Here is a 13008-nt window from a genome sequence, read left to right on the forward strand (position 1 = left end):
ATCTTTCTTTCTTTCTTTTTTTTTTTTTTTTTTGAGACAGAGTCTCACTGTGTTGCCCGGACTAGAGTGCCGTGGCATCATCCTAGCTCACAGCAATCTCAAACTCCTGGGCTCAAGCAATCCTTCTGCCTCAGCCTCCCAAGTAGCTGGGACTACAGGCATGCGCCACCATGCCCGGCTAATCTTTTCTATATATTTTTAGTTGTCCGATTAATTTCTTTCTATTTTTAGTAGAGACGGGGTCTCGCTCTTGCTCAGGCTGGTCTCGAACTCCTGAGCTCAAACAATCTGCCTGTCTCGGCCTCCCAGAGTGCTAGGATTACAGGCGTGAGCCACCGCGCCTGGCCGCAGCTAATATTTCTTGGGCAATTAGATGCACTACAGATAGTAACATTTGATCCTTATAGTAACCTTCTCAAGCAGGTACTACTGAACCTTAAAGATGAGGATCAGGAGTCAGGTTAAGTAACTCGCCTCAAGTCTCAGAGCTGTGGGTGGCAGGCAGTATGGCTTTCAGCCCACAATCTCAATCTCTAGACTTGAATACTTCAAAGTGGTGTATAAGGTCAAAACACCACAAGTGATTTGGAGGCGAGAGGGCCTGGGAGCTCAAAAAGATACACCTTATTTACTAGTGTGTGTGAATTATGTCTCCCAAAGAGCTGCTAATAAATTCCCACAGATATAAAACAGTCAAATAGGTCTAAAAAGTTGATCTAAATGGTTTAATGACACAGGTGATAAAAGAAATCTTACATGGCTACATAAAGTAATTAACAGTTTTCAGTAAATTGTTTGGCCTTGACAAGTAACCCCAGACATAAGAGGAGAAATGTTTTCTTCAATCAGCTCAGTAGCTTTGAAGAGTTCAATAGCAATTTGTTTCTTGGTAGAGAAAGTGTCTATGTGACTTAAACAAGAGAATGAGGTGTCAAACTAGTATGGCTTCTAAAATTATTCATTTTATCTGTTTTCACTGGCCCCTCTGGCATTACTTTTTAATCATCTTTCCCTGACAAAGCTTAATCAGTTTTATTGTCTTGACTACCTCTCTGCTACCACTATAACAAAGTAGGGAAGAGAATAAAAACAGGGTGAATTTTGAGGATGAACAAAACCAACCAATTTCTTCCAAATCCATTAAATGTAATCATATTTTAAATAAAACTGGGTAATCCGTACCTTCTTATTGCATTTTTCACAATGATATGCATTTGCACCTTCTAGTAAATCTCCTTTGACATACTGTTCCAAAGAATCAAGAAGATTTTGGTGGTTTCTAATGTCTACATTTAGAGTCGTAAAAGATTCTTCACATTCGTACCTAAAGATATTATTTAAGAAACAATAAAGGATTTATTCCTTAGTTTTCTAAACATTTTATTTAGTTATGGACTTAGTGAGAACTACATTTGCAATATTTATTATATAATACGAAACCTCTAAGTCATAGAATGTTAATGTTACCAATAAATGATAGTTAACTTGGTCAAGATCATTATACGAAATGATATTTAAAAATGGGCCCTGTCTGGGCTCACAGCTTTAACTCTTTGTAAGTTTACCACGCTGCTTCCAGTGCTATCTGTTTAGATAGTAATTCACGCCAAGGCCAAAGCATGAATTTATCAAGTTCTGATAGGGATATTTTAAACTATCAATGGGCTGAATTTTTAAATGTTCTTCCTTTTTGCACTGGAAACCTTACTAAAGCACAAGTTTGAATACACGAATGAGTAAGGGATAAGCAATCTGAGTAGGAGCCAGAATCCCAGATTATGGTAATTTTCTACCAAAGGAACTTTTAGATTTCTGATGAGATATATTCATAAATTCAGAACATGGGATGTGGGGAATACATTCTCAACCATTAAATTCACTCATTCAACAAATATATTGAGAGTGCCTTCCATACGTTAAGCAACGTGGGATATTCAACGTTTGAGACAGTCCCTCATTTAAAGAATTTAAAATTTAGTTAGGAAAAAAAGATAGGCACACAAAGGCATTTATAAATGACATGAAGTAGGTATTAAGCAAATTGCTACTATATAATCAGGGAACAGCCCACAGAGGGAAACAAGTTAGATATTAGCTCTACCTAAAAAGTTGGATACTTGAAGACTAGAGGGCAGCAAAGTCTTTCTGTAAAGAACCAGACAGTAAATATTTTAGGTTTTACAGGTCTCTGTGGCAACTACAGATGCTCTGGTTTATGGCGGGGTTACATCCCAATACTCTCATCATAAGGTGAAAATATTGTAAACCAAAATTGCATTTAATTCATCTAATGTACTGAACATCATAGCTTGGCCTGGCCTACCTTAAACGTGCTCAGAACACTTACATTAGCCTACAGTTAGGCAAGATCATCTAACACAAAGCCTCTTTTATAATAAAATGTTGACTATCTCATGTAATTTACTGACTACTGTATTTTGGAAGGGAAAAATAGAATGGTTGTATGGGTACCTAAAGTAAGGTTTCTAATGAACGCATATTGCTTTTGTACCATCGGAAAAGAAAAAGACTGTAAATTGAACCAACATAAGTCGGGGCCATCTGTGCTCAATTCTGCTATTGTAGCAAAAGTAGCCAGACAGTACATAAACAAATGGGTATGTTCCAACAAAACTTTACAAAAACAGGCAATGGGCTTGATTTGGCTCATGGTCTGGAGTTTGTTGACCCCTGTTCTAGACAAACAATGCCCTATAACAGACAGACTTGGGACTCTGTATGTAACTTTATGGCATGTAACAAGAACAAGACCAGTTTAGTTGTTAATCAGGTATTAGGGATCTGACTTCAAAGACCATAATCTCTTGACACTTTTCACTTGCCAAAGAAAACCAGTAATTTCCAAGTAATTTGGAAAACCACCTAAAAGAAACTGAGAAAACCTGACAGAGACAGATGAGCAAAAAGTTGGCTATTTTATCAATAATTAAAAACAAGGGGTTAAAATTTTATTTTGTTTATCTAATGTAAAAGGTCTTTCGAAAGGACCAAAAGTTGCCCAGGCTAAGTGAACAAGTATATATATCCTAATTCTGAATGAGTGGTAAGATTATAACCTGACAGAAATTTCTCATTTATATAGTATTATGTCTCCCCCAATCATTTCCTCACAACCAAAACCAAAGCACTTCCACCAATCACATACATACTCAAACCATGGCTATATTTAATACAGTTTGGCTTGTAGAAAATACTATATTACCATGATATTTTGGTGAGAAAGGATTGCAAACCAACATCAAGTACCAAAACAAGTCTCAAGGCAAAACTTCCATGTGACAGGCATAAATGTGTGTTTACTTGTAATGAACTGATTATTTAGCCATTTCCGACAGGAGCCCTTAATCTCTGTTTTAAGTCAAACAATTTGTCAACTCTTGCTATAAATGTTTTATATGCAACATACCTTAAGGATGATGACAATACTGATGCTATTCTAAACGTCAGTATTTCACTTGTATGGAAATATTATTTCAGGTCTCTCACCTTCTAAACTTAATGTATTTATAAAAATTACTCAAATTCTAAGATAAAGGGCAAATTTTTAAGTAATACCTGTAGCTATATGTAAAATGCCATTTCCCCAGGAATAACAATATGTAAAAGAATGTAAGAGTATAAAATAGTAAGAGAATTAGGCAGAGTAAAAGAAAACAAAAGTTATTTGACAAAAACAAAAAACAACCCTACAGTAGTAAGGTATGCACAGTATATAATCCATTCAGTTTCAGGCATTTAGTAATCAGTGGCGTACTCTACTTTTGTACATAAGTACTAAAAATTTTATTTTTGTTAGTATATACATAGTACGACATACACTTTCAATATGTAATTAGCACTTACCTATGTGGGCAGCCTTGGCAAATCTTTTGATCAGCAAAGGAACCACCTAAGACTTTACTTAGCATAGCTGGATGTCCTAAGGCTTTTAAAGCTTCGTCTAAACTATCTACCAATGAATTAAAAAATTCTAAAGCATCATGTTGTTCACGCAGATTAACAGGCTCGCCCCAAAGCCTAAGAAACAAATGGAATAAAACATGTAACGTGTGACATTCACAAAGCAATATGTACACTGTATTTCTTAGGGGGGGGAAAAAAGCAACACAATCACAAATTGCAATATATAAACTGAATTCACTTTACATATAGAGTGTAGTGGGAGAGTGAGTGAGGCTCATAGTAAAATTCGTACTCCAGTGGAAAAGAATTGCCACGAAACTACTGGCTGTAAGAAGGGTGGTTGTTTCAGGTAATGTGATACATGCATGTATTTTGAATCCTGAAGATACTATTAAGATGGGGTGGTGGATCTCACTCTCATGTGAATGTTATAATTATAGTTCTCTTTCATTTGACTTAAATTTTGGATTACAGATAGTCAAAGATCAGATGTATTTACTTTTAACTTTTGCAAGTACAAAGAAAAAGGTCTGACTTGCTCTAGAGTTAATGTCTTTTGAGTAATCTGAGAAAACAATCTATCACTTCTGTGTACTAAAAAAGGAGAGGTGATACTGCTGAAGCCCAAGGAATGCTGGAAACTGTCAATGACATCAGATTTTGTACTCACAGAGTAATACACAGAGAATATAAGTGTATTTCTTCCAAGCAAGAATTACAACAAATATATTTTAAATATACCAGAACTACCTTTTGATAAATACTTTTGTAAAATCTCCTCTATGTAGCAAATAATCTCAATTATATTTTAGACAAAAATGTGCATAAAGTAAGTTTAAAATCAGATACATCACTTGTTAAAATCAATTTGTTTCATTACTGGAAATAATACCAGTTCATTCTATTTACTTTCAAATTGTATTCCACTCCCCATACTTTCAAATATGTAATCAACTTATTAATTACAAAAGGGAAAAGGTATCCTTTACAGTGGAGAGATAAGACATCTAGGAATCAAAAATTAATATCACTGATAACTAAACAAATACCATGTGCCTCCCAATGCAATGCAGTGAGAAGCACATAATATCACTTGTGTAGTTTTCTTGCCCCGCCCCCCCATGTCCCGTGTTTAACCTCAATCTTATACAAAAATCAAGACAGACATTCTATAAGACAACTGGCCTGGACTCTTAAAAAATGTCAGTCCCATCAGGCCGGGCAAGGTGGTCCACACCTGGAATCCTAGCACTCTGGGAGGCCGAGGTGGGAGGATCGCTTGAGGCCAGGAGTTCAAGATCAGCCTGAGCAAGAGCAAGACATCCCCCACCATCTCTATAAAAAATAGAAAAATTAGCTGGGTGTGGCAGCCCCTGCCTGTAGTCCCAGCCACTTGGGAGGCTGAGGCAGGAGGACTGCTTGAGCCTAAGAGTTTGAGGCTACAGTGAGCTATGATAATGCCATTGCACTCTGGCCAGGGCAACAGAGAGAGACTTTGTCTCCAAAATAAATAAAATAAAACAACAACAACAAAAAAATTTCAGTGCCATAAAAGTTAACAAGGGGGATTATTTTATACTGAGACTAAAGAGGTTAACAACCAAATTCTTGATTCTTTCCTAGACACCAGATTGAGATTAAAATTAAAAAGTTATAAAGTACTAGTCTACACAAACTGTAAGCTCCACTAGCATAGGGAATAACTGAGAAGTCAAAAGAGCAATGGCATTATAAGAGAGAAAACTATAAATGACAAATTTTAAGATGGAAAGCTAAAAAATGTGTGAGTAATTTAGAGGAGCAGAAATGGAAATGCTAAAAGCCTATGGCAGAGCTACAATAAGCTAGGGAAAGAAAAAGACAGAACTGGAATAGTGAGAGAGGAGGGCGAGGGGTATGCTGGATAATGGCACCAAAAGAGCTAAAGCACAGCTAGGAGGGAAAGTGGTGCATGCAAGCCACTAGTACAGATTAATTTAGGGTCCTAGTTAGGGAATAAAAGGATTTACATGGTGAGTCAAGGGTGGTAGGGACCACTGTACCATAAAACAGAGGTTTCAAAATAAATCTAAGTACTATAGTATCCGTATAGGTAAAAAGGGAGCCACGGTGCCAGAAGCAGGAAAAGTGGACCAGACTGTCAGTGTCAGGTGACCATTTGCTTCGCCTCTTCTCAGCTGGCTGGGAGGTACCTTGAAGGGATTCTAAGGAGTATTATTTAAAAATAAAACAAAACAAAAACTCACTGCTATGAAGGATTATATCTCTGTTCATACACAGTAAAGAGTTATGTGGTGGTACTGCAGTATTGTAGCACAGGGCATGACACATACGTGTTGACTTAAAAAAATATCAGTGAAATAAGTGAAGTCAAAGAAACAAGATCAAGATATAATTGAGAGTTTTTTGTTTAAAAAAACAAAAACCATTTATCCCACCTTTCCATAAAATTATACATTAGGGTAGCTAAATAGCTGGTGAGGGAAAGTTTCTCTTTATAGATCTATTCTAGCTAATAAATAAAAGAATAAAATTACAATATTGCTATTTTGTAACCCTGAAGAAATACTATATTAAGACAATAATGATCAATGGCTGTTAACATCATAGGCGAGACAGACATTATGTGCTACTCTCCATGGAGATACAACATTTACTACCTATGAAGTAGCCTTGCCTATCCATTCCACAAGAAGAAAAATAACATCTCAATCTGATAAAGCCTCTAGATCTCACTAGGCATTTGTAGGAAATGCGGGGGACCACAGAGATTCCATCAATAAAAATTCAGACTGTGAGAAAATTTATGGGTATACTACCTGGTTTACCCCCCTCTCTGCCCCAACAAGTAACTGGAAAGGGGAAAAAAGACTAAAAGAGACTCAAAAGTCACCATCAACCATTTGTGGTATATGGACCTTATTTGGATCCTAATTTTAAAAAATACCAGTAAAAAACAATTCAAACACTGACAGAGATATTTGACATTAAGGAATTAAAAAAAAACCACAATAATAGTATTATGGTTGCTTTGAAACAGACATCAGAGAGACATACTGAAGTATTTATGGATAAAACTATAATACATAGCTAGAATTTGCTTCAAAGTAATCTGGAAAGAAGTAGGTAGGAATATAGATTGAGCAAAATTGGCTATGAGTTGACAACTTTTGAAGTCAGGTGACGAGTACATAAAGGTTCATACTATTCTACTTCTGTATGTATTAGATGTTTTCCTAATAAAAAAAGTTATTTTAAGAGACTAAAGAATAGTGCCCCTGCCCCTTACTATGACAGTTCCTACCTCCTCCTATGGCTACAATAAGAAAAAAACCTAAGAACAGTTTGAATATTATTACTGCTTAAATATTAAACCTGAACATGCCTTCCAACATATATTTTAGAGGTTTACGGTTAGTATATCGAGACGTTCATCAAGTTTTAAGAAGTATCCTTATTACTATCCACCTATAGTTTACCTGAACTGTTTCCAAAATCCTCTGGGCACGTAGTATTGTAGTCGAGAAGCAGCTAAGTGACCAAAGATGACCTGAAGGTGTCTTAGGACACCAATATTGTACTCTTTCCTATCTTCAGTTTTACTTAATGCTGGTTTATCTTCGAATTGTTGAGGATATCCAAATACATCATCCCTGGGATCAACATTGCTCTAGGAACCAAAAATTATCATTAATGAGCTAATCTAAGGTATAGCAAAATATGCTGAGACAAAGGCCAGTCAGTGAACAAATGATTTGTACTTTTAATTTATAAATTTTAATTCACAATATTAGTGTTTATCCCCACCATTTCACATGAATTATTATAAGTGAATAACTCTTACCGTGTGTCAGAGAGGTAGATAATAATATGATATAGCAGAGTAGAATTAGTGTGGTGATCAAGGTAGACTGAACTGGACACAAATGCAGGCTCTATCACTTATAAGCTACATAACTTTGAGCAAGTAAAAGTTATTTCAACTTTTAAAGCTTCAGTTCCCTTATGTGGCAATGGGGATAATACATTGTTCATGTAGATGTTGAGAGGATTGAGATAATGCATATAAAATGATCAGAACTGTAAACGTTCAATAAAATACACATATTAAGTATGGCCATGCTTTGCTTAATGATGCGGATACATTCTGAGAAATGTGGTGTTAGGTGATTTTATCGTGTAACCATCATAGAGTATACATATACAAACCTAGATGGTCCAGACTGTTACCTACCTAGGTCGTATGGTACAGCCAGCCTATTTTTCCTAGGCTATAAATGTGTACAGCATGTTACTGTACTATATACTGTAGGCAACTGTAACACAATGGTGAGTATTTGTGTACCTAAACATATATGAACATACAAAAGGTACAGTAAAAATATGGTATTATAATCTTATTGGACAACCATCATGTATGTGGTCCATCGTTGACAAAAACACTGTTATATGGCACGACTGTAGTATTCTTCAACAAATGGTGTTGGGTAAACTTGATAGCCACATGCAAAAATATGAAGTTGGACTCTTACCTAACATTATATATACAAATTAAATAAAAATGGATCAAAATCCTAAATGTAAGAACTAAAATCACAAAACTCTTAAAACACAGGGTAAAAGCAAAAGTACAGGCAACAAAAGAAGAAAATAGATAAATTGGACCTTAAGAAACTTAAAAACTTCTGTGCAAAGAGACTATCAACAGAATAAAAAGGCAACCCCCCAAATGGGAGAAAATATCTGCAAATCACGTTATCTGATAAGAGACTAATATCCAGAATATATAGAGAACCCCTAAAACTCAACAACAACAGGCCAGAAGTGATGGTTCACGCCTATAATCCTAGCACTTTGAGAAGGTGAGGCAGGAGGATCGTTTGAGGCCAGGAATTTGAGACCAGTCTGGGCAACATAGACCTCATCTCTACAAAAAAAAAAAAAAAAAAAAAAATAGAAAAATTAGCCAGGTGTATGGTGTGGTGGGCTATGCCCGTATTCCCAGCTACTCAGGGGGCTGAGGCAGGAGGATTGCTTGAGCCCAGCAGTTTGAGGTTGCTGTGAGCTATGATGACCCCACTGCACTCTAGCCTGGGCAAAAGAGCAAGACTGTGTCAAAGAAAAGAGAGGGGAGAGGGGAGGGGAGGTAGGGAGAAGAGAGGAGGAAGGGGAGAGGAGGGGAGGGGAGAGAGGAGGGGAGGGAAGAGAGGAGGGGAGGGGAGGGGAGGAGAGAGGAGATAGGACAGAAGAGAGGAGAGAGGGACAGAGGGGGAGGGGTGGGGGCAGAGGTGGAAGGGAAAGGAAATGAAAAGCAAAGCCAAGCCCTCAGGAACAACACAATTTGATTTAAAAATGGACAAAGGATTTGAAGAGGTATTTCCAAAAAGTGGCTAATAAGCACAGGAAAAGCTCAAAATCACTAACCATTAGGGAAATGCAAATAGAAACCACAATGAGATACTACTTCACATCCATTTGGGATGGCTACTATCAAAAGAAGAATGCAACAAGTGTTCACAAGGATGTGGAAAAACTGGAACCCTTGTGTACTAGTTGGTGGGAATGTAAAATGGTGCAGTTGCTATAGAAAACAGTTTCTCAAAAAATTAAAAATAGAATCACCGTATGATCCAGCACTTTCACTTCTGGGCATGTACCTAAAAGAACTGAAAGCAGGGTCTCAAAGAAATATTTGTATATGCATGTCATGGCAGCCTCATTCACAACGGCATAAATGGGGAAGCAACCCAAGTGCCCACTGACGAATGGATAAGCAAAATGTGGTATATACATACAATGAAATATTACTTGGTCTTTAAAAAGAGAAAATTCTGATACATGCTACAACATGGAACCTCAAGGACATTATGCTAAGTGAAATAAGCCAGCTGTAAATAGGCAAATACTGTATGATTCCACTTAAATGAGGTACTTAGAGTAGTCAGAATCATAGAGACAGCAAGAATGGTGGTCTCCAGGAGCTGGAGGGGGAGGGAGAAATGGGGAGTTGTTTAATGGGTACAGAGTTTGACTTTTGCAAGATGAAAAGCTCTGGAGATGGGCGGTAAGACTCTTACCATTACACAAACTCCGAATTACACTGAACACTCTATACAAAAAAGACAAGTCCATTAACTGTTGTTTTAAAGACATAAACTATCCTGAAAATTAATAGCAATTTAAAGTCTGATAGACAGTGAACACTATACTACACCAATAGGCAGTATTCCATGCTGGAAGAAGTTCACCCCTACTTTCAAATATACTTTAACAAATCCGGTGAAAGTACAATGCTCCCTTAAGAGAGAAGAGTATTTGGTATCACAATTTCAAACACAGAAAACAGAGATGATAATTAAAATTTACCTCATTGTCTTGCTTCTCATCCCCAGACATATCATCATCTACATCACTACCTGTGCCTTCAATTGCAAGAATACCGTTCCTGATGGAGGGAATCATGTAGAGTTGCTGAATCACAGAATTCATGTAGCAAGTAGCACCAGCATTTTTCAGCCCCACAAATCCTTTTGGTGGGCGGGGTCCAACAGGTGGTAGATATTCCCACTCAGTAAGTGCTTCACAAGCTGAGAAAGAAAAGATTCTTACAGCATGAACACAATCATTATTCTTTGAAGTTCTATTAAGGTCAAAAAGTAACACTAGCAACAATTCTACTACTCACAATTCTACTAACCCTAACCTGAAGCAGTGTTCTAAGTTTAGATTTCATCTGCAAACAATCTGAGATATATTGCAACATGCACCACTGTGCAGATTCTTACCTAATCATTGACAAACCCATGTTTTATTTAATGTCGCTTCTATGGCAGTCTCAGAAATAGTCATACAAGATGGCGTAACGTTAACATCTACATGCTAACTTAATTTTTATTGTTTGGTCATTATTAACTTTCTTAATATTTTATACTTTTGCAGGTTTTAAAAAATGTCTTAAAACTCACTGTGGCATGAAGTGTTATATAAACATATCAACACATTATAGCTTGCTCAGTTTTAAATAATCCTAAGACCATCTGCATTCACACCCTGGTTCTAATGCTTACCAACTCTTTTTTCCCACCTTCAGGTGGGCTTCTGTTTCCACCTAGTAAATGTAACAATAAGAGTAATACTTGCTTTGCCTATATCCACAATGCTATTCTGAGGAGCAAACAAGATAGTAGATTTGGAAGTTCTGTGAGAATTGTAAATAACTGTACATCTCCCCATCTCCCTCACCTAGTATAAACCTGGGAACAAGGTAAATATCATCACTGTCTAGGGGACTGGTCAAATAAATATCATGTTGAACTGAAAGGTATATAGTCAATAAATTGAATTACATAAATATGTGTTGACAGGGAATAATGACAGATACATTATTAAGTGGAAACAAAGTAAAGAACATTGTACTATATTCCAATCTGTGGTTAAAAAACGAAACAAAGAAAGATCTGGTACGTAGATCTTGCATACACACAGACGCTGCGAACACAGACATGAACTGATGACAATGGTTGTAGCTATCAAAGTGAACTAGGGGAGGGGATAGGCAGAAACATACTTTTTAGTATGTTCCAAGTACCCTCTTTAGTACTTGAAATTTTTACCACACCAGTGTACTATTTAAAAACAAAAATAAGCAAACTAAAACCCATTAAAAAAAAAAAAAAACCCAAAACAAAAAAACACCTCACTATATATAGATTTGATAGAATACCCGAAGGTCTAATCGTTTAAGCAGTCAATCAGAAACTCCTAAGATGTTAATAAAAACTTCCTTATATTCTGAAACACAATATATCAAAAAAGAATTTGACATGTTCTTAAAGATTTACTATAATCAGTTATAGTCTTAAATGTTGCAGCTAAACAGTGGTTTTCTCTTAAAACATAAAAGCCTCAGTTGTTTCAGTTATTTCTGCCTTTTCTGCTATTTTATATTGCCCACACCCCTTTTGAGCTTCAGAGTTCCTGATCTGGTGTCCGCAGTTTGTATCATGGGCTCGAGGTGGGAGAACATAAAGTTCACTAACATGGTTATCTTCTTACATTCTAATCTTCAAAAACCTAGAATTTCTTAGAAGTCATATAAAAATAACATTAAAGAACGTCTAAGTGAGGGCCTGAAAGGTTTTCTAATGCATGCAATTTAAAGCTTTAAGTTTGAACTCTATGGCATTTACTTTGGCTACTTATTACTCTAGAGTTGGGTTTTATTTCAGGTTTGATGACATGAAATTTATTTTGTAAAATACTTGAAACACTTACAGGAAGACATTTAACAAACATTTGAAAATTTTTCTATATAAAGGCTCTTGGCTTATAATGGTGTTAATTATACATTCATTTGCTAAGTGTTAAACTAGTTGGTGAAAGAACAAAAACATGAGTTGAAAATGTTTCTAAAAAAATAGAATTTAAAACATTAGCATTATTAATCATTAACTTTATATTTTAAAATACTTACTAGTTATTGCTGTGCCAATGTAGTACATTTCAGTCAAAGAATCTACTATCTGTTTGAGATTCCTCACACAGCCAACAGCTAATGCTACAAGTAATTCAAAACCAGCATTAATTGTAGCTGGTGAACTACAGACTGGAATAGCCTGTTCAGCTGGGAGCTCTCCATTTCTCATATACTGTAGGTAAACATTGGATGCAGGAAAGATGAAATCATCTATCAATTCCTAAAAAGTTGACAAAGGGATAACATATTACCAATGATATATGTTTTTAGGAAAAGAAAGAAATGTCTCTTGTAAGGAAATAATTTTAAAATGTCTTTAAGATCTTATATCAGAAAATTTCCTTAGATTTTCTAATAAAAAGACCCTAGCCTAGTTCAAAATACTATTTATTATAATTAACAAACATACCTAATTTCCTAGATTAAAAAATCTTTAAGTATTAAAAACTGACTATAGTATTTAAAATTTACATTTTAAATAAGTTTACTCCTTTGATCAAATGTATACCAAAATAAACCCATTTAGAATAAAATGTACTAAAATGATACTTTTTGTTTACTTGACTTACCACTTACATGAAGAAGCTCATTTAAGGAAATATGATATA

At 35.8% G+C, this 13008-nt stretch overlaps 1 protein-coding gene across 4 annotated transcripts in view; it reads right to left on the reverse strand.

Annotated features, from left to right (window-relative positions):
* The window catches only part of USP9X (ubiquitin specific peptidase 9, X-linked), a 131663-nt gene that overhangs the window by 15831 nt on the left and 102824 nt on the right, over positions 1–13008 (reverse strand). For all 4 annotated transcript variants that reach the window (XM_012642819.1, XM_012642818.1, XM_012642817.1 and 1 more), the window contains exons 30-34: positions 12398–12620; positions 10291–10511; positions 7404–7594; positions 3865–4038; positions 1183–1324 (exon numbers count right to left, since the gene is read on the reverse strand). In XM_012642819.1, coding sequence (XP_012498273.1) covers positions 1183–1324; positions 3865–4038; positions 7404–7594; positions 10291–10511; positions 12398–12620 — 951 coding nt within the window. The remainder of the gene's footprint in view (positions 1–1182; positions 1325–3864; positions 4039–7403; positions 7595–10290; positions 10512–12397; positions 12621–13008) is intronic.

This window comes from Propithecus coquereli, unplaced genomic scaffold, assembly GCF_000956105.1.
Source record: "Propithecus coquereli isolate 6110/MARCELLA unplaced genomic scaffold, Pcoq_1.0 Scaffold188, whole genome shotgun sequence".
Lineage (NCBI taxonomy): Eukaryota > Metazoa > Chordata > Mammalia > Primates > Indriidae > Propithecus > Propithecus coquereli.